The sequence below is a fragment of the Micropterus dolomieu genome, linkage group LG02, assembly GCF_021292245.1.
Source record: "Micropterus dolomieu isolate WLL.071019.BEF.003 ecotype Adirondacks linkage group LG02, ASM2129224v1, whole genome shotgun sequence".
NCBI lineage: Eukaryota > Metazoa > Chordata > Actinopteri > Centrarchiformes > Centrarchidae > Micropterus > Micropterus dolomieu.
In genome coordinates this window covers 11084248-11104883 of record NC_060151.1, presented here as the reverse complement: position 1 = coordinate 11104883, position 20636 = coordinate 11084248, and the positions used below count along the sequence as shown (strand labels likewise).

Genomic DNA, 20636 nt, shown 5'->3' with positions numbered 1-20636 from the left:
GAGGTTGTCAAGGTTGTGATAATATCATGTATACGGCATGTTTATGCTGATTTTACAGTGATATACAGTAAGTTTATGATGTATTTATCATACAAGCGTACCTGGCAACATGTGTGTTTCCAGACTTAACAAAGTGGTGTTTCTCAGTTCACAGCGGTAATGTCTGTAATGTCACTTGTGTGTCTATGTGGTGTGTGTCTGTTTGTGCGCACATCCTCTCATAGCAATGGCTAAATCTAAATAAGAGATAAAGACAGTTTCAGAGTTGCTCCATTTCTGTGTGTGTGTGTCTAACGTGTGTGTGTGTGTGTGTCTGTCTATCTAACGTTGTGTGTGTGTTTGTTGGCTGATGGAAACCAGCTAACTATGTCACTGTTGCTCCTGAGATACTTAAACCCATTCGTCTATGGATTGTAACCTAGCAACAGAGACACGAGCAGACAGGAGTGCAGTGATCTCAGACCTCCTTTTTCTGTCTCTCCCTCCATCTCTGTTTCTTTCTTTATTTGACTTTCTGCTTTTGTGTCGCCCTCCCTTCACATCACATGCTTTTTCTCTCTCATCTGTCACCTGTCCCTTCCTCCCCTCTTTCTCTGTCTTCCACAGCAGTCTGTCTCCACACCCTCATTAGTTTCCTTTTATTGTTTCCTGTCAATTTATGTGTTTACGAATATCATATTGTGGAGTTTGAGACTTTATGTGCTAAACCTAATAGTGTAGTGTTTAAATATCACCCACCTACGGTATCTGCTATCTGCAATTTGCCATCATCATTATCTTTCTTTTCTTTTCTGTAGTTGAATGTTAACAACCTGTCTGAATATAAAGGAGTTTTTCACTATTAAAACCCTTTTGAATTTGAAAGAGAGACAGAGGGACAGATAAAACAAGAGTAAAAAGGACTACATTTGTTTATTGTCAATATATGTGTGTGTTTGTGTTTGTGTGTCTGCACATGTAAAGAGGATAACAGGCGGCCAGGCAGCACTGGTCTGTTGCCAATCATTGAGCGAGTTGTTGGAGAATATGGCCTGCCTTGCCCTCAAACACACACACACACACACACACACACACACACACACACACACACACAAGTTCATCTTTGTTAATGTTCTTCTGCTCCTAACTCAATCTCAGATTCAGGTCACACACACTGCCTCCCACTTGTTATTTGGCCACAGAGTTAAAACTGTAATTAAAAAACTTTCTTTAAAATAATACTAATCCTGTTTTTTGGCTGTAATTAGTAATTGTGCTTTTACTGCTGTTAGTTATTTTGGCTCCAACAAGTCAGCGCCATTCTGTAGGTCCTGTTTTATACCTTTTTATTTAAAAAGATAAAGGAAAACCAAAACTGCGAAATAGTATCATCATAATTGCAAGTGTTTTTTTTGTTTCTTAGTAGAAAAGTAATGTCAAGGCAACATATATCAAGAATCATAATGATAATTGCAAGTTCACGGCTGCAGAGATTAAGAAAGTGCACATACTGTCACCCAGCAATGTGATTACACACATGGACTCTGCAATTTAGCATCTGGCCTCATTACATGACAGCTTTCACAGTGTATATACCACACTAATGCAGTGTGTTTGTAGGTTTAAGATGTTATTAAAATTTAGTTAAAGAAGCTTTTATATGTTGTATAATTTTCATTTGCATTGTGTGTGAAGATTCTCAATCAAGTCTAGTTGCCCTTGATTTTAACCCTTCCTTTGGATTGGTTTAATGAGCGTGCTAATGCTTCAGACTAAAAGATAATGAGCATCTGGCTTTGCTGGCAGAGAAGGTTGTCCTTTAATGGGTTAGCGGTTCAGTCCCCAGCTCCCTCTGTCCACAATGTGAAGTGTCCTTAGAGCAAGACACTGAACCTGATGGTTAGGTTAGTCTCTTGCTTGTTAGTTCACTGCCATCAGTGTGTGTAAATGAGAGGAATATTGTAAAGCACTTTAGATAAAAGCGCCAAATAAATTGAAGTCCATTTGCTGTCCTTAATGAATCACTTAACAGTGAGCCACAGGATGTTAGAGAGATACCGCACACTTGCTGTTTAGATTAGCGCGCATAGAGGACACTTTCACAAAGTGGACTATTGTTTGCATCACTGTTGTGTTGTATTGTTAGTGATCGATCATATTGTAGCACAAGATTTGAGAGCAGGCCCTCCCTATTTTTGTTTCTCATTCAAACCCTTCAGTCGGTGCCATCAAGCATAACACAACCACCACCATAGACTACAGCGTTGAAAATAAGCCTATTGAATCCACACATCGCTGACACACAAAACATTGATTTTCTTGGTTTAACAAACACTATACATTGCAGGGTTATTGTGCTGGATTGCATTTGATTGCACATGTATCTTTCCAGAAAATGGAAGATTTGATTTCCAAATCAGACTTGCGGTACAATGCCAACAGTTATTTTTCATTTCCATGTAATGGATTCTAGCATCTTTACAATGTGTATTTAGTTCATTGTTTGGTATTCAAACCTGTTAGTCTCATCAGCTCTCTTGTTAATATCTGCAGCTCTTCACTCTCACCCCTCTGTCCTCTCTCTCCCACTCTCTCTCCTTCATCCTCTTCATACCACACCTCTCTCTCTCTGAATTAATGAGTAAATCAGTAGATTAGATAAAACTGCATGTTGAGGGCGATGACTATACTCTTCAGCAAATTAAATTCAGCGAACAGTCGTATATATATAATTTATGCACTTAAGCGTTTTTCTAACTTTCTCTTTCCTATTCTCAGTTATTTTTCTTGCTGTCTGGACCAAAACAGCAGGTATGGTTTGCAGGGGAGTTAAGAGAGAGAAAGTGGCAGTGAAGGGTGGAGGGAGTGCGGGAGGAGGGCAGCTGTTTCGGCTGGACGTGTTCAGCAGTTGCCTGTTCAGGTCATATTGTGGAGGTAGATGTACTTCTGCTGTTAGAGGAAACTAAGTGCCCTCCACACACACACAAACACACACACACACACACACACACACACAGAGCCAGAGAAAATGAAGAGACAGCTGATGTTGGTGCAAAGATTAACGATGTAAATGTCATTTTTTGCTACATTCCAGCCTCTTTTCTTCTTTCCATTCTAAATTATAAGCTCTCCTTATAAGGACTAATTATTGATGCTCAGTAGTGTTTTGGGCACAGACCAAAATGTGTCTGTAGTACAGAGAATTGGAAACTGTCAAGTACTAAAACCTGGCATCTAGAGCTGAAACAATTAGTCACTTAATTGATGAGTCCGTCGGCAGAAGATTAGTCAGCAACAATTTTGATCATTTTAAAAATCTTTGCTTTATCACTGAGTTACATGTCTTTGGGTTTTAGATTGTTGGCTGGACAAAGCAAGCAATTTTAAAACATCACCTTGAGGTCTGGGAAATTGTCAATACGCTAATCAGTACTGAAAATAATTGTTAGTTGCAGCCCTGTTGACATAATATCTATTCAAGGCTTTGAATTGGAATTTGTCCAATTTTAGTAACTTTTTACTCACACCATCTTTAATATGATGATGACCAAACCATGCTTGTCATGTTTATCTGAGGCTGCAAGTTTGATTCCACCAGCACATTTGAAAGAAACACTTCCTCTCTGTAACGGTGTCCATAGGCAAAGCACTGAACACCTACACTGCTGTGGAGCGGCTCAGTGGCAGACTGTACATGAGCAGCTCCCAAATCTGGAAGTTTGCATCTGTATGAGTGTAGAGAGAGACAGAAAAGGCGTGCGATTGAGACAGAAAGTGATAGAGAGAGAAGGGAAATTGAATGTAAAGTGACAGAATAAGAGACAGATGAATGAACCAGACAGAGAGTGGGATGGAAGGAAAAAGACAAAGAGACAGACGGACAGGCTTTGACAGACAGAAATGGAGAGAAGAAGGTGGAGTGAATGAAAGACAGTGAGAGGGATGCAGTGAATGGGAGAGAGAGAGAGACAGAGAGAGATGGAGTGAATGAGAGAGAGGATAAGGGTGGAGGTGTAAGCTGGACCACGTAAAACCGGCTTGTGCCAGAATTCTTTCACAGCGCTGGCACAGAGCTGAAACTGAAATCGAACGGAGCGTGAAGCCAGCCAGACTGTAGTGTCTCCTGTGTATTTATTCTAATTGAATGTAAGATAGTACACCATCCAAATGGACAACGTACTGATCACACAGGTGTCACAGATGAACACTATTAGAAAGTAATGTATCTTCTTATAACCGCAATCTTTTTAAGAGATTCATTTATTGACACATAAAAGCAGTCATAATAAATACATTATATTCTGTCTTCACAGTTTTGCACAAAATCCTTTTTTGAATTCCACACAATTTCTATGAAGATTTGGGCAGGTCTGACATTCTTTTCACTTGACCCTGTTTTCTTCTTTTCTTCCTTCTTCATCTCTGGCTGGATTGTGGCGTTTTGCCACCACACACCCCTAAATTGTTTCAATGAACTGGGTTGATAGTTCGGGGCAGCCTTACAATATGTCAGTATGGACATTCTACACATTGTTTGATCGGTTAGATTCTCCACAATTCAATCGTTCAGTTCATTTAACGGAAACAACAAGCCAAAGTCTAATTCTTATTAAAAAGATTAAAAGAAAAAAAAAGTGCAGACTCCCATTACCTTTGAAGCGCTCGTGAAGTCTGAATCTGTCCATTCCTTGATTATTTATATTCCTTTACTCTGTAGGGGTCCACCAATCAAAAGAATCAAAACAGCGTGTCATAAAAATTAATCGAAGTTGTGAATCCTGTCATGTGAAGTCCATTGCTCTCTGTCTGATAACTTCTGCCACACTTCTCTCATCCTGCACCATGTTGTTGGGTATGTTTGTTTTCGTGACATTGCTGCCTACAAAATAAAAGTGCATAAGCCGTCTGTCAGAGCAAGATCAAACAAATTTGTGTATTTGATATTATTTGATATAATATTTTTATACAAGAAATACTGTTTGAAATAAATAAACTGTTTTCATAGTAGTTTAAGTTCTGTGCAAAAGTAATTAAAGGCCTGTCTCATATGGACACCTGTCCTAAATATAGGCAGGGTCAATTCAGTGATTTTAGCAAATAAAAGTCCGGGCTATTGATCAAAGTTTTACGGTAAGCTGCAAAGCTAATTAGTTATGTCAATACATCTAAAACAACTACAATAGTTGTTGAATGTCAGTTAGCCATTAGCCAAGCTAACTAGTTGAATATGTAATAGCAGACACCTTTTAACAATTGATTGTGATTGTAATTGATGTGTAAATAGTATGTACAACAACATTGTGAAAAAGTAAAAAAGGTATAAATATAGAATTTCAATGGGAGATATCAAAAATAAGATTTCTGATGAAATGAATGTGACATGTGTTTTTCACAAAAAAACTGTAAGAAAACACACTAGCGGGGTTATCATCTAGCCTTAGATAACTATACCACATACCAGCAATGAACACACGGCATGAGAAATCAGTTTCAGCTAACTGTTGCTCTGAGAGGAGTGATTGGAAATGAGCAAATGTCTCCTCTCTGAAATTAAAAACACAGGGAGGCCACTTAAAGACGGACAGTTGTAAACCACAAAAATACATATAAATCTCTGAAGAGAATAGAAAATTTTTTAACCTCAAAATAACAATATTATAGCAGACCTTTTAAAACCTTGACAAGTAAGAACTCAATTTAAAGGGTCCTTTCGTGAAAGTATAATTGATTGTTTTGTTTACACTGGTTGTCTTATGATCCCCACCAACTGGAGGTCATAGTTTAGCTGCCAAGTTTAATCCTCTGTGTTTTCCCATGAAAAGACACACAGTAACAACATGAAAAATGTAGATGCAGAGCTGGAGGAGGAGAATAGAGAAGAAGAAGAGAGGATGGATTGATGGAAGGGAGAGAGAGAAAGAGGAGGAGTGATATGGGTGTGCTGACTCACTCTGACCCTTCTCCCTGCTTCACCAGCAGCATCGTGGGTATTTATACATTGGCGTAGGTTGTTCAGCCCCCTTATATAAGCCCTTACACACACACACACACACACACACACACACACACACACACACACACACACACACACACACAAGGGGAGGTGCCCAAGGTGAATGGTGTGTTTTGTTCAGATTATTGACTTTCTTCTTGCGTTCTCTTCCTTATCATCTTGCTCTTCTTCTCTTCCTCCTGTTGCATCAGCTTCTTCTTTGAGTCTTTCACTCAGCTTCTTGTTTGAGGTTGTTTCCGCTTTACTGAGACCGTAGGAAGAGAAAGAAACAGAAACAGGAGCAGTAGTCTGCATCGCCCAGACCTCTCTCCACGCTGTTTAAACATTGTGCCAGGTCTGCCAGGCCGTGGTCACAGAGAAGATCTGATGGAGATGTTTTGTAGTCACGTCAGCGAAGACAGTCAGTCAGTCAGTCAATAAACCAGTGATCTATTGTCTCGGTTAGCAAACATATAGATCATCATGTCAGTTCAGAAGGTAACCAGGCTTTCACATTAAATGCAGAGATGCAACATTACACAAAGCAAGGCCATTATTCTTAATGGAGAGTGTGGCTGTGCTGTCTTGTTCTAGCCACAGCAGTGTATGCAGTCTTGGTTTGCCGACTTTGCTGTTATTTGTTTTTCCGGTTATGTCCACAGCCCAGCTCATATCGTGTCATCATGTAGAAATCAAATGAGAAGTTGGAAGAGCCTCCCACATCATTTCGATATCCTGTTTTGGAGCATTATGGCTTTTTATTTAATTACAGAAAGATTTGACAAGTGAATCGGAATCCAATTTCTTGTTGATACTGTTAAAGGCTATATAGCCCATAAAAAGATACGGAAACAGTTACATCAAACATGTTAACTCATTCATCGTGACAGCATCATTTGACTGTGTGAAGGTGAAGTTGTTTGTTGCTTGTTTGTGACAGTTATAGAGAGTACATGATTTCATTTTAATGTCATGTGAGGAATAATGATCCAATCAGTGTTGACATTTAAGTTTAGTCAGATCTGATACAAGTCACAGGAGGCATAGAACAGACTGAATTTCAGAAAATTGTCTGAATTCAAATAGTCAGTCTATCAGCCAGTGTTGTTTTTTATTTCATGCAGACCAGTTAGATACTCAGTCAGTTGGTTACAACAGGTATTGAACCAGCGAACATTGTGTGTATGTGTTTAAATATATATACTCTACATTAGGTGATGCACTACTACAGCTATAGATGAATAAATATGACTAACTAGTGAGCTTTGTCGTGTGTCGTCCCATTGGACCCAGCCACTGAATCTGACGGTATCTAAATCTGGGACATCACTGTACAGCCTTACAATGTGTCTTGCACACACACACACACACACACACGCGCGCGCGCACACACACACACACACACACACACATTGGCAGCTCATCAGAGGAAAAGGCTATGTACAACATAAGTGTTTTGCCAACATTTCATAAACAGAATATGAGAGGAGAGGAGAGGAGAAAAAGATAACAATAGAAGGAAAAAAAGATCAGTGGGGGGAAGAGAGAACAGGAAATAAAAGGGCAGGGGGTGAAAAAAACAAAATTATGAGATGATTTTCAAAATAGTCCACTACATTAGCTATTTAAAAAGAGTCCTCCTTCCATTAATGTAAAATCCTGAAGGTTCAGTCTGTGTTAGAGTTAGTATCTGGTAAACCAATGACATTTTGTAAGTTGCTTTTTAAATGTGTTGCCTTTTGAAAAAAGTCAATCAAAATGTTGACTCTAATAGGGTGAAAGGATGCTCATATTGCTGACGGTAAGATGCTGCAGAGGTAGGTGGTGTCTTTGTGAGACCTCTTCACACTGTAATGATATACAGAACGCTTGATGGGAGGAGGATATTGACAGACAACCAGTCGTTACATAATCACTTCATGTGACTGGTGGGGAGGGATCGGGGCAACATGGGACACTTCAAAAAGCTATAGCTGACAAAAACATGTTTCACGTGATAGTCACTGCAGATGTGTGTTGTACTCTACTGTTGTAACATACACAGCCACATGCAAGTATAACTGCTCTACTGCCAGGTAATTACTTAATGTGCATGAAATTGATTGTAAATCATTGGTTATTGATACAGGGGTTTGAGTTTCGTGTTAAGTGCTATAATATGACTCATGATGAAACTGTACACAATATTTTTTGGCCTGCATCAGCTAATAATATGCATAAGGATTAGATAAAGAACTGAACATCCTTATAACGCAATTAGTGAATCCAATCACTAGGACTGCATTTGTTTTAATTATAGATTTATCTGTTGGTTATTTTCTTAATGAATTATAGCTTTACAAAATAGTGATTATAATAATTCATTATAATTTCCCAAAGCCCAAGGTGCTGCATCCAATTCCTTGTTTTAACCGACAATCAGTCCAAAACCAAAAATATTCCATATATCATTTTACAAACAAACGCATCAAATCCTCAGATTTGAGTAGCTATAACCAGACATTATGGTTGAAACATGAGAAATTATTAATTAAATGTCAACATGGTTGCGGATCCATTTTCTATCAGTTGACTAATTGATAAATTGACTTATCATTTCAGATCTTTTTAAAAAAAAAATTATATATATTATATATATATTTGACCAGGCAAGTTAATTAAGAACAGTTTGTTATTTACAATAATGGCCCGGCCTTTTTCATGTCCCAGTTTTATTGTTGTTGTACATAGGAACCTAAAATGTAAAGGGGAGAATCATATGGACCACTGAAGTGGCTGTGCATGCAGTGGCATGCTCTTTCCTGGGAGAAAGGCCTGTGAAAATCTTTACTTTTGGGACAACATGCCATCACATGCATAGCAGTAACACAAGTCATAAAATTACAGAGAAATAATGGGAGAGCTTCAGTGGCTTACCAGTGAAGCTTGTAACTAGTAAGGCAGATTATTTAAAAAGTTCTTAGTAAAACCTTTATTGTACCCTAATGTAAATGATCCTCCTCAGTCTCTGTCCGTTGGCTGAGGTGCTAACTGCATAAGCCTGTAGTGTAACTTAATGCTCAGCCAGTGTTACGGGTAGACTCTACAGGTATACTACATGGCTGCTTACCTCTGCAGTAACCTAAGCCCAGGTCACAGCCACAGCGATGCAACAGACTAATGAAAGAGGGAGAGAAGATACGAAAAGAGAACAGGGAAACAAACAGGTTGACAGAGAAAGAAATGAGAAAGAGAGAATGATGTAGAGAAATTTTAACAATGCCTGTGTTAGTATGCATATCAAACCGTTTGTCTATGCATGCGTTTCCCATGGATATTTAATGTATACAATAAATAATGGAGGCACGTAGGCAAGGTGCCAGCTAGGGAGTCAGACTAAGACCAGTACATACGGAGGGCACCAAGAGGCCAGTGGGAAGCAGGGGAGGAGGCGGCGGACAAGGAGGAGGTTTGTGAGAGGTACAGGGAGGGAACATCGGTACATCAGTACAGTAACTGGAAGGACTCCAATTTGATTTGTATAGTCAGAGAAAGACACCAGAACCAGAGTTTTGGAGTTGCAGTGTGTGTGTGTGTGTGTTTTGGTTAGAATTTTGGCAGTTGCAATACTCAAAAGAGCAGTTGCCTTAAAGCAATACAGTATGTGCACATGGCTCTGATCAGTCCTATCTCCCTCCATGCTCTTTCTGTGTATTCAATCTGCAATATCATTGGAATAAGTGGGTGGTGTGTGTGTGTGTGTGTGTGTGTGTGTGTGTGTGTGTGTGTGTGTGTGTGTGTGTGTGTGTGTGATATCATCGCAGTGAGTGGGTGGTGTGACCAAAGACAGGATATCACGTGGGAGTAAAGTACCATTGAGGTGCACATGTTTTGTGTGTGTGTGTGTGTGTGTGTGTGTCAGAGTCTTTGTAATAATAATAACCATCTGATCAGTGCAAGTTTCACAATAGAATGGGATAGAATATGATAGAATAGTTAATATGTAAATGAGACAGTAGATGAGACCACTGACATTGAAAATATCATGTTAACATTTTTAGATGTGGCAAAAATAATGTTTTTAATTCTCTGATCTGCCAACCAGGGCTCTGATGACTGCATTAGACAAAGGTTCACAGAAAAAAAAATATTATATAAAGTTAATAAAGGGGCTATATGTAGTTTTTCAATGAAATTACTTATTAATAAATCAAATTTTCATTGCCTTATTGTCCATAACTTATTTACTATAAATAGGCTAAAACAAATGAATTAATTGGATTCGATTGGAAAGACTTTAGCAAAGGATTTTCCATGAACATCATGAACATCAGTGGACCAGAAGTAGTAGGCCTTGTGTGCGGTATTGGAGCACGTTAGGCCTACTTCCTTTTGTAAGTGTTTTCTTGTCAGATATACACTACTCGTGCAGCACTGTCTTTCAAAAAGCTACAGGAGAACAGGACAGCTCAAAGTTGAGAGTGATAAAGCGCTCACTCCTAATGAGCTCTACAGAGCACCTGTTCTTGATGTCACTTTGTTGGTCATTCTGGAAAATATCCACAACCAGTGGATGCTGCAATGCTTGTGATCTGGCTGTTGATGGGCAGGATGAGAAATTGCTAACATGATTTATTGTAAAGGGTGGTATGAACACAAATTTTGGCTAAAATATTTGTCAATGTTTGCAGTAAAAACATCCAAACAATGAAAACACATATTATTAACCTATCTACAAACATTTCTGAAGTTAATTTAACACCATTTTTATTATTGGGAAGTATATATGTTTATGTGATTATTTCTTCAGTTTTATTTAGCCTATTGTTAATTCTATAGTATTGAAGGATGCATATATAGATTGGTTAAGCATAACACATAGTTGTTTATATTCTTCACATAGGCACTATATTTTGATAATTAAATGTGTATTAAATAGCCTATATCTCTCTCTTATTAAATTAATGCTGATGTGTCTGACTTTACACCTCAACCTTAAAAAACATATCATACCATAATGTAGGCATGTGATTCATTTACATTGTAACAATATTTCTTAACAAATATGCAGCATTCCAGAGTAATCAATCAGAAAATTAGCATGTTTTATTAAGTCATTAGCTGTCACATGTCTGACAGGCCACACAGAACACTGGGCAACAAATAGTGCAGTTTGGATTGATACTCATCAAATCGGCTATTTGATTTGTCCCACTTTCGTCGTCGTCATTACTTTTGCATCCGCTTTCGTTTCAGAGGGAGCGCAGGGGTTTCTCGAGCTGCTGCTGCCGTTGTTTCAAATCGATTCCCAGCCAAGAGACCCGCCCCTATCTGACTCCAATTGGCCCTGAACCTGACGGTATTAATCAAACCAACAATGGCAGCGAGTATTTCCCAATCAGGGGTAGAGAAGTTTTCACAGAATGCGGGTGGGATGATTTGCATGGGATGCTGCTTTACAGACAACTTGGACATACGGGACAAACCACGTCCCGTTTTGAATCAATACAGGACGTGGTTTGTCCCGTATGTCCAAGTTGTCTGTAAAGCTATTTAGTTCTCAAATTTTGTATTTTAAGGGATGGGTGGCAACCCTAGCTGAAGCCCATCAGACCAAACAGATTCAGATGATATTGACGTTATCCAGTGAATCCATGTTACTGTCCTGTGTACCACCAGTACTATGTCAAAGTATTGATTTAGCCTGCAAGAAATTATGTAACGGTAAAAAGCAAATGTGTAGCAATTTGTTCACTAGCCTGTAGGGATGCAGCCAAGAGCAGCCAGCTAATGCTACATTAGCTCGGACCTGCCGGTGTTTGCTTCACTAACAAAGACCACGCCTACGAACGTAGAAGGTTAACAATGGCTTATTGCTTGTAATGGAGCCGAGATAGATTGTAATATAATATATGATGCGATAATGATGCGGAACGGATGCCCAAGTCTGGGGGAAATTCCTTATTTGGATAGAATTTGGCAGAGGAGTTGGTGACACCAGAAGAGTGGCTACTTCCCTGTCTCTGTGACGAACAGAGGATCTTGGGGGGAAGGCGTGGCTGGCTATTATCAAGTCTACATAGAGTTGTATGGTTTGTACGGACTGAGGTAAGAAATCGAGTGGAAAGAGGTTGGTTAGTTTCGCTGCATTTGGGGTGATGAAGGAGTGTGTCTGCGGATGGTATGGAGATGTCGGGTCACGTGGCGTATAGACTCGGATGGCAGCGTGAGAAGCCGAAAATGTCAGTAGGAATGTGGATTCTAGGACTCGGTCCGTGTATGGAGTCAGGTGGCCTGATCTGAGCGAGAAAGAGTGTCGGCGATAGTGTTTTCGTGGCCTGGGATATGGGAGGCTCGGATGACGAATGGCACTGGGCTGAACCAAGGTGCATGGATTGCATTATGTCTGTGCAATGGGATCATCCTCTGTTAATTGTGTCTACCACTGCACTAAGTCTGAGTATATTGTGATAGTTTTCTTAGACAGTTTAGACCCCCAAAGAATGGCTACGATAAACTGGGTAGGTGTCATCAATGGTAAGGGAAGGAGGGAGGGCTAGAAATTCAGGTGGCCAGTCCACTGCGAACCGACTACCGCCGTAGTAGCTGAAGACGACAGGAGAGGCAGCGTCTGTGGAGGGCTGGATGACTTCTGGCTTAGAATGGGAAACGCTTCGAGGCGCTGTTGATATCTGCCTTGGATGGCCAGGCTCCTCGTCCTGTGGTGCGGGCGATGGCTTGATTGATGGTTGAGTACTGAGTCATTTGACGTGCAGGAATAGCACATGAAAATGTATGGCGAATTGTTAGATGGTACCGAAGGATGACACCGACGGAAATCCGATCTTTTCTCGTGAAGAGGTTGACACTGGGGATGGTCTGACTGGGCCAGTGACGTTTGAGAAATAGAAAACGAATGAGAAAGACATTGGGGTGTAACTGAATTTGATACGACCTGGCCCTGTGTGAGGGCTGATGTGGGGTTGTATTGCTTCTGTTACCGTGGGATGCGCCGCGGAGTCGTTGGAGTTGCCCCGGATGTAGCACAGGCGACCCGGAAGTGCTGGGGGACTCGGCGTTGGAGAGTTGTGTGCGAGTCCTTGTACAGTTGGAAAAGTTTCGCTTTATTGTCGGAGTGCTGGAAGGACATGTTTCTCCGGTTGAGTTCTTGTTGGAACCGGACGACTGTCCATTCAGAGATATTTCGAGTGGAGGGACGGCCAGCTCGGAGGTTGCTCGGGCGCCTGGAACTTCAACGGGCAAGCAGACGGCGGCTAGTCGAGGCTGGTTGCTTGGAGCGCCGAAGCCGGGATCTCCCCCTGGAGCTGCTGGCGGGCGAAGGCCCGTCAATATTTGAATTGTCGGGGCTCGTAGGCTGAGATCGCTGGGGAATATGAGTAGCTGATTGTGGCCGACGTTTCGGTCGAAGTAGTTCGGGAGAAGGTGAAGGCTCCGGTGTATCTGGCGTTAGATGCTCGTCGTATGTGTCGCTGTCCGAAAGATTGAGAACGAGTTCTGAGTCCGTAGTTGCAGGTAAGTGATTTCGTTTGTTTGTCACGCTCATGAGAAAGCCGAGATGAGAAAGCCGAGACGAGGGGAGGTGAACGGAGAAGGTGTGCTTTAAGTACTAGGTGTGTGGAAATTAGTGTTGTGTCATTCAAAGAACATTTTGTTCATAAGACCTAATCGTGTATATGACTCAGGAGGAACGGGTTGTCTCAGTTAGTGATTCGTTCATTTTCATGCATGCGTGAAGGATCTTGGACTCTTGGTCACACGGCAGCTGCATGGGCTCCGTCAGCACAGGAAACAGAATTGATTAGTTCACGACTCTCAACTGTGGGTCTGTTTGAGTTGTTAATTTGTCACCTGACAGCCTGGCTACAGGGCTGTGGTAAGCAGGCAGCACAGGAAACAGAACTGATTAGTTCACGACTCTCAACTGTGGGTCTCTAGGTTTGAGTCGTCACGTGACAGCTCCTACTGTTGAGCAGGAATTAACTAATTGTTCACCGGTTACATGGGTCCTCCTCAGTCTTTCGTTCATTCTGCAGGCTGAGTTACTGCCAGCGCCAGAGAATGTGAGGCAGGTCGGCTGTCAGGTAACAGTCACTGGACTGACATTATATACCTTTTTTGTTAATTATGTGACATTTTATAAAGCATAACATTATTACAGCGCAGTGATGTTGTGCTAAGTTATAGTTTTAACACAGCCGCACCGTAACTTTAGTCCTGCTGGTGTTTAACATTACAGCTAACAGCTGATGAGAGTTGTTCTGGGTCCTCTCCACTTAAGCCCTGACAGGGCCCTGGAGCCGAATTACCTCAGAGGTCGTCTCCTCTCCAAAACAAACAGACCCGGTCATTAAAACATTAAAACACAGCCACGTAGCAACGTTAGCGTTAGCTCTGTAAACAGCTAACAGCTGATCCAGGTCCGCCAGAGAATGCAACGTAACTTTTCCTTTTTATTTACCAACAGAGCCGTGCTGTTGTTTCACAGCTCATGACTGGTGAACAACCTGCAGTGTTTGAGAGCGATGTGCTCATGTGTTTCTCTGTCTGCAGAATCCGGACCTGATGTGGCCCATTCTGCGTCCAGACCTGCCAAACTGCTGCGTTTATATGTGTTTATTTCTTTGTTCCTCTCTCTGTGCTGGAGTTCTTTAAGAACTTGGTGGCTTGATCCAGATTATTATTAAATTGGTTGAATTTTAATTAGTGTGTTTATTCATATAGTGTATCAAGCTTATTACTGCAAATCTGATATTAATATTTTACTCATGAATAGGGACGTTAGGCTACTGTATGAATGAACACTTCCATTTCAGTAATTATATACATAAGCCTTTATATGGCTGGTCTGGTTGTATTCTCGGGAAAGATTGTGAAAATGGAAGGATTTATTCAGGTTCATTTATTTCTGTGGTTTTTACATAGTTTGAATTTGGTCGTGGGCCCAGGGGGATTTATATAATGATGATATACAGTAATCAAGAGGTGAATTTGTGCATTATACTTCAAATAAACGTCAAATAAAGCAAGCCAGGCAGCCTTCCGTGTTTGAGAACGGCGCTGTTTTTTAATCGCTCACTAAAGGGCTGCAGCGCCACAATAACAGCCTGGTTCAAATGAATGAAATGACTCGAACTTGCCATCACTAGCGGAAATTGGATGAGTTCCCGAATCTCGTTTATAAAACTTCACTTTGTAACGATCAATTTAGATTTATTGTGGTTTTACCGATACTCAAGTATACAGCTTCTCCACCTCACAGTCGCTGTAACTAACGTGACCCACATAATATACAACACTGCAGCAAAACGGTCACAACAACACACAACAATCCAGTAACATTACAGTAAAGTTACTTACTGCTGTCTAACTGTTATAAAGTGTCACACAATTTCATTATAATATTCAGTCCAGCTCAGTAGCCATTTCTTTATCATCCAATACATGAACATTAGCTGTGTTGACATTGCTGAGCCTCCGGCGAAAGATACACAGACAGTAAAATAGTTAACCGAAAAGCAGACAGGTGAGCTAACGATGTAGCACGTCGGCTAAATGCAGTAAATGTGCTGTTATCATGTAACGAGTATGGATTAGTTAAACCTGCAGCTGATAAAAATATTACTGTTACGTTGCAGTGGGAGTTTACCTGAGTTTCCAGCATGTTGTGTGAAGTGGTCTTTCTGTTTATAGACACTCTCGCACTGCCTTTTTTCGGGAGTACTGTGCCAATATGCCGGTGTCTCGCTGCGCTGAATGAAAAGTATGGTGCCGGTGTTGATCTGCTTCTGAGCCAGGAACGTTGAAGTAACAGAGCCTGAACATGTCTGAGTGAAAAGCCACAGCCTGCATGCAGGTGTTTCTGCATTTATTGCATGGTTTCTGTATGAAAGCGGTTGTGTTTTGGATTATGCTCGCTCATGAGTTCAAGCGAGCACGCGTACGAGCACACACCTGGTTGCAATCTTAATACTAATGGCCCTGAAAACGCCATAATGCCCCTTTAAGTAGTAAGTGTTATTTAGTAGTAAGTAGTTTTAAGCAGGTTGCCTATGTAGAATAGAATACATGATATAAATACATCAGTAATAGTAGCAAAATGTAGTTAAAGTATTATAAATAAAGTGAGTACTCATTATGAAGCAGAATGACCCTCTCATGTCATTAATATATTATATAATAATTGTTATATTATATAATAATATCACATTATGTAACTGACCGATAACTATGTAAACAGCATTTTTGTGTTTGACCTAATGGTAAGCTCCTGTTAACTACTTTTTTCAGGCAGTTTAATCTATAACTATAGTAACCAGACTCTTCTGTATGAAGAAAGTGTGTCGGCAGTGGACTATAATAATAAGGAACAGTGAAGTGATCTGGAAGGACTGCTGGCACTTTGACACGTTGAATAAGAATTTCAGTACTCAGCATTGTGTCCATTTTACATTGTGTCATGTTGACAGTCCGCTTTGTTGAAATTAAATAATGGGTTTTTTTTCATTTCCTATCAGTGCCTCCATGTACAGTTATCAGTCTTCTCTTCTTCAACTTATAGTGATTTTTTTATTATTTTATCAGCTGCTTATTTTCTGAATTAATCAGTTCATTATTAGGTCTATAAAATGTCAGAAAATAAGTTGCAATTGTCCTAAGTCCGATATGATGTCTTCAAATAGCTCATTTTGCCTCACTGACAGTCCTAAATCTCAAGTTCTGTTTACTATCAAATAAAAAAAGCAGCAAAACAAGCTGGAAGCGGAGAATATTTGATAGTTTTGCTTGAAAAATGACTATTAATCTATAATCATCGAATTGATTAATAGATTAATCGTTGTAGCTATACTGTCCTTTAATGGAGTTACAATATTGACAAGCAAGTTATGCAGTATTTCATAAACGTAGAGCAAGACAATTCAAATATGCTTTATAATTTTTAGTAGTCGCTCTCTAGCCTGTTTTGGGTTCAACAAAATCTGTTGTTCAGGGCATTTACAGCACTTGTCAGTATCTCTCCATCACACATTACACACTATGTAAATATAATCAGTGTGTGTGTGTGTGTGTGACAGATATTTTTAGCCTTCCTGTTCGTCTTGCCTGTCAGCGGAGCTGACATTGATCATGGTGGAGATGACAGGCTCGATATGCGTCGACGCTTTCACATGTTTCTGCACCGTTGATTGTTACCAACCTGAAAAGCGGAGCCATGTTTTCATCTCATTTAGATTCTGGTCAAACAGGCCTTTCTTTGATCTTTCATGTGTCTTTATGTGTATAGATGTTATTTTCAACAAATCTGTGCCCAGAGAGAACAAACCCAACCTTGAATTTGTTGCAAATGTGGATTTCTCAATTCTGTTGACATCAAACTTTGTAAACACAGGAAGTTCAGTTAATAAGATGTCATTTTGGTACATGCTGTAACTAAAAAAAATAAATATGAGGTTACATTTTACATTACATTGTAGACATTTAGAAGGGGCTCTTATCCAGAGTGACTGACAATGAGTCAGCGGTGCAGGAGTGACAATAAGAGTGTGTGGGTGTTAAGACAGAAGAACAGCATCCCTCTGTACAGCTAATGCTTTTCATAGGTTAAGTGAGTGCTGCCTCTTAACAGCTCTGCGATGGCAAAATAACCCGGCTTTCATCAAGCTTACCGCTCAAAATCTTATCTAATTTTGCTTGAACTTAACTTAAACAATTATTTCAATTTAAATTATACTTTAACATTTCAAAACCAAGCCTACAAATTCTAACAGTCCCTGAGTTAATGTTACATTATGTATGTACATAACATTCCTGTGATGTACATAGTGCTCGGGTTGTGTTTGATGTCGATAGAAAATGGTTAATACTCTTTCTCATGTTCCACATGTTATACAATCTGTCTTCACAGTAGTCAGCTATGACCATGAGGAGGTTCACTTCTTATTTTGTGTATCTCACTCACATCAGATACAGTGCTGCTTGAATTCCTGATGATTACATATACCAAGTTGGGCCTATAGTCACTGTATGTCAGTGTACTCTGTTCAGCACTTGAGCTAGCTTGGGGTTGTAGTGTTACTAGCAGACCAGTGTATTAATCATGATTGTGGTATGAGTTTTACTACCAGACCACGATTTTGGCCACTAAGCAGCCAAGGCTACCTTGGAAGTGATAATTTTAAAAATAATGAATAAATGCCTGGAATGCTAAGCTTCTTAGTTTCTTGGATTACTGAATATCATAAGGCAAATGGTGATAAATATTCTCATTCTTTCTCTCTCTCTCTCTACAGTGTGTTGTTTCGTGGTTCACAAACGTTGCCATGAGTTCGTCACTTTCTCCTGCCCAGGTGCTGATAAAGGACCTGCATCAGATGTGAGTACAAATAAAGGAATCATTTTAAATCATATGACTGTGTATGAAAGCGAGAATGAGTAGTGAAAGATCGAACGCGAGAGAAACAGAGCCTGCACAGACATCACATGAGCCGCCGTCACCTGTCTACACCAGTGTCACGGTTGAGCTGCCTCCATCTTTTTCTCTCTCCTCCTTTTCCTGTCTTCACAGTCATACCTTACCGTCACACACTCACACACAGGAATTACTCTAGTGTTTATATTTGATGTAGAAGTTGAATACAGGCATGTAACACTCGAAGCTGCTCGACACAACCCATATTGTCATATTGAGCAGCTCCACTGGTCCCCTCGCATGCAGAGTTTTGCATCACTGTATTATTGTCAAATAAAACAAAATAGATTGGCATGGTGTAATTACTATAAACAAATGAGACTGTGGCTGAGATGACAAGCGATGGTATAGATATATTTAGTTCCTTGGCCAAAGGTTTTCTCTTGCTTCACCAAGGAGATAGTTTTATTATTTTACAACAGTGAATCACAGTGGATGTAATGAGTATATTTTGCGATTTAGTAAAGCATTATATTGTTGTGCATAAATGCTTGTTGAAGGCATACAGCAACAGAAAAGATGGAAAATACTGTGGATAAAACCGTCCAGTAGATATAATACTTTTTAGGGCTGCAGCTAACGATGATTTTAGTATTCGAAGCTTCGATAGATTATTTCAACGATTCATCGATGCGTCATTGAAGAAGTACTTTTGCTTGGCGGCGGCGGTAACGGGATCAGCTGTGCTTTATAGGTGATAGATATTTATTGGTCCTTTCGGAAATTTATAGTGTGTCATACAGCAAACATCAGACCAACAACCAGACAGCTGCTTTACAAACACAAACATCACCCGAGTGCTATACAAGCTATACTAAAGGCTCGTGCAGACTACACGACTATCAGCGTCAGCCGATGGCTGTGCCGTTCACACAACTTGCCGTCATATGACGGCAGTCTTGAAGTCGTTGTGGCGTTCACTCTACGTGACTGATCGGTGTCAGGGACACACACACTACAGGAGCTGACAGCGGCTCTGTGACCCGACGCTGGTCTCCAAACCACATTTTGTCAAGAAAACACACGTTAAATGTGAAACGTTGTTTGTTATTATAAAGATAACAGTTATAAAGACCGAGGAATCTGGGTGAAAGGATGGATTAGCACACGCAGGTAGCAGGGATTATTTGAGCTACAGAGAGAGCTGGAGGGGAGTTAAAAGGTGCAGCTCCCCGACACCCAGTTAACTCTTGACTGTGAGGTTACAACTCACGGCCCAAAAAGGAGAACAAACACACGTGTGCACATTTTCAGCTGAGGACTGCAGCTTACTTTGACTAGCCTTCAACTCAACAATCGATCATGATTTCAGCTAAATGCTAAAGTTGCTGCTACCTTGTCTGTGGTCCGCTGGCAGAACACCGGCTGCTTTCTGATAAGGCGCCGTCGTGCTGTTGCCGAGGTGGCATAAGTTTCGTTGGACACTTTCTTTTTTGTCCCTCTGTGTTTTCTCTCTCTTCCTACACTTTGCAAACAGCTCCATTATACGTTGTGTTCACAGCGTAAGCGCGATGTGCGACAGTAATAAATGTCCCTATGAAACACTGTGCTGTAAAATTACATGGATTAAATGAAGCATCGATGCAAAGAATTTGTGTCAAAGCATTTTATTAATCGATTTTATCGATTTAATCAATGAATCGTTTCAGCCCTAATACTTTTTGCGCTAATGGGGGAGTGAAATGGACTTAACACTCATCAGGTCATAAGAAACACGACTCCAAATGAATGCTTATGTTGTCTTGAAAATTAGAAATTGTCTACACTTTACAACAACAACAACAACATATACTTGTTTAGTCTGTGCTCACGTTTTCCAAACTTCGTATAATAATCACTTGACATCAAATGAAACAAATCTGTATCCATTATGCACGTACACATGCACACAATTGTTGTAAGTTATGCCTGCTCCTATATTATTAATTGTCATTGAACAATGTCTTCACCTTAATATCTGCTGTAACAACAGGAAGTGCCTTCAAGTGATACTTCTATCATAATCTCATCTACTGAGTCAAGTAGCTACGAAGAAGTGTCTTTTCTCTTATTTCTATTATTTAAATGCAAACTGTTCATTATCTATCCTATCAAGAGGAGAAAGTTAGTTGCCTTCCTTCTCTTAAGAGCACTCTCTGGATTCCAGCTTCATTCTCTCAAAAACCCAGGGGTCTTTCAGTTCCTCAGCCATGTCCTTAC

At 40.2% G+C, this 20636-nt stretch overlaps 1 protein-coding gene across 1 annotated transcript in view; it reads left to right on the top strand.

Annotated features, from left to right (window-relative positions):
* LOC123964006 (protein kinase C beta type) overlaps window positions 1-20636 on the top strand; it is a 96356-nt gene that overhangs the window by 14112 nt on the left and 61608 nt on the right. Inside the window, exon 3 of the mRNA XM_046041169.1 lies at window positions 18259-18341. Coding sequence (XP_045897125.1) covers window positions 18259-18341 — 83 coding nt within the window. The remainder of the gene's footprint in view (window positions 1-18258; window positions 18342-20636) is intronic.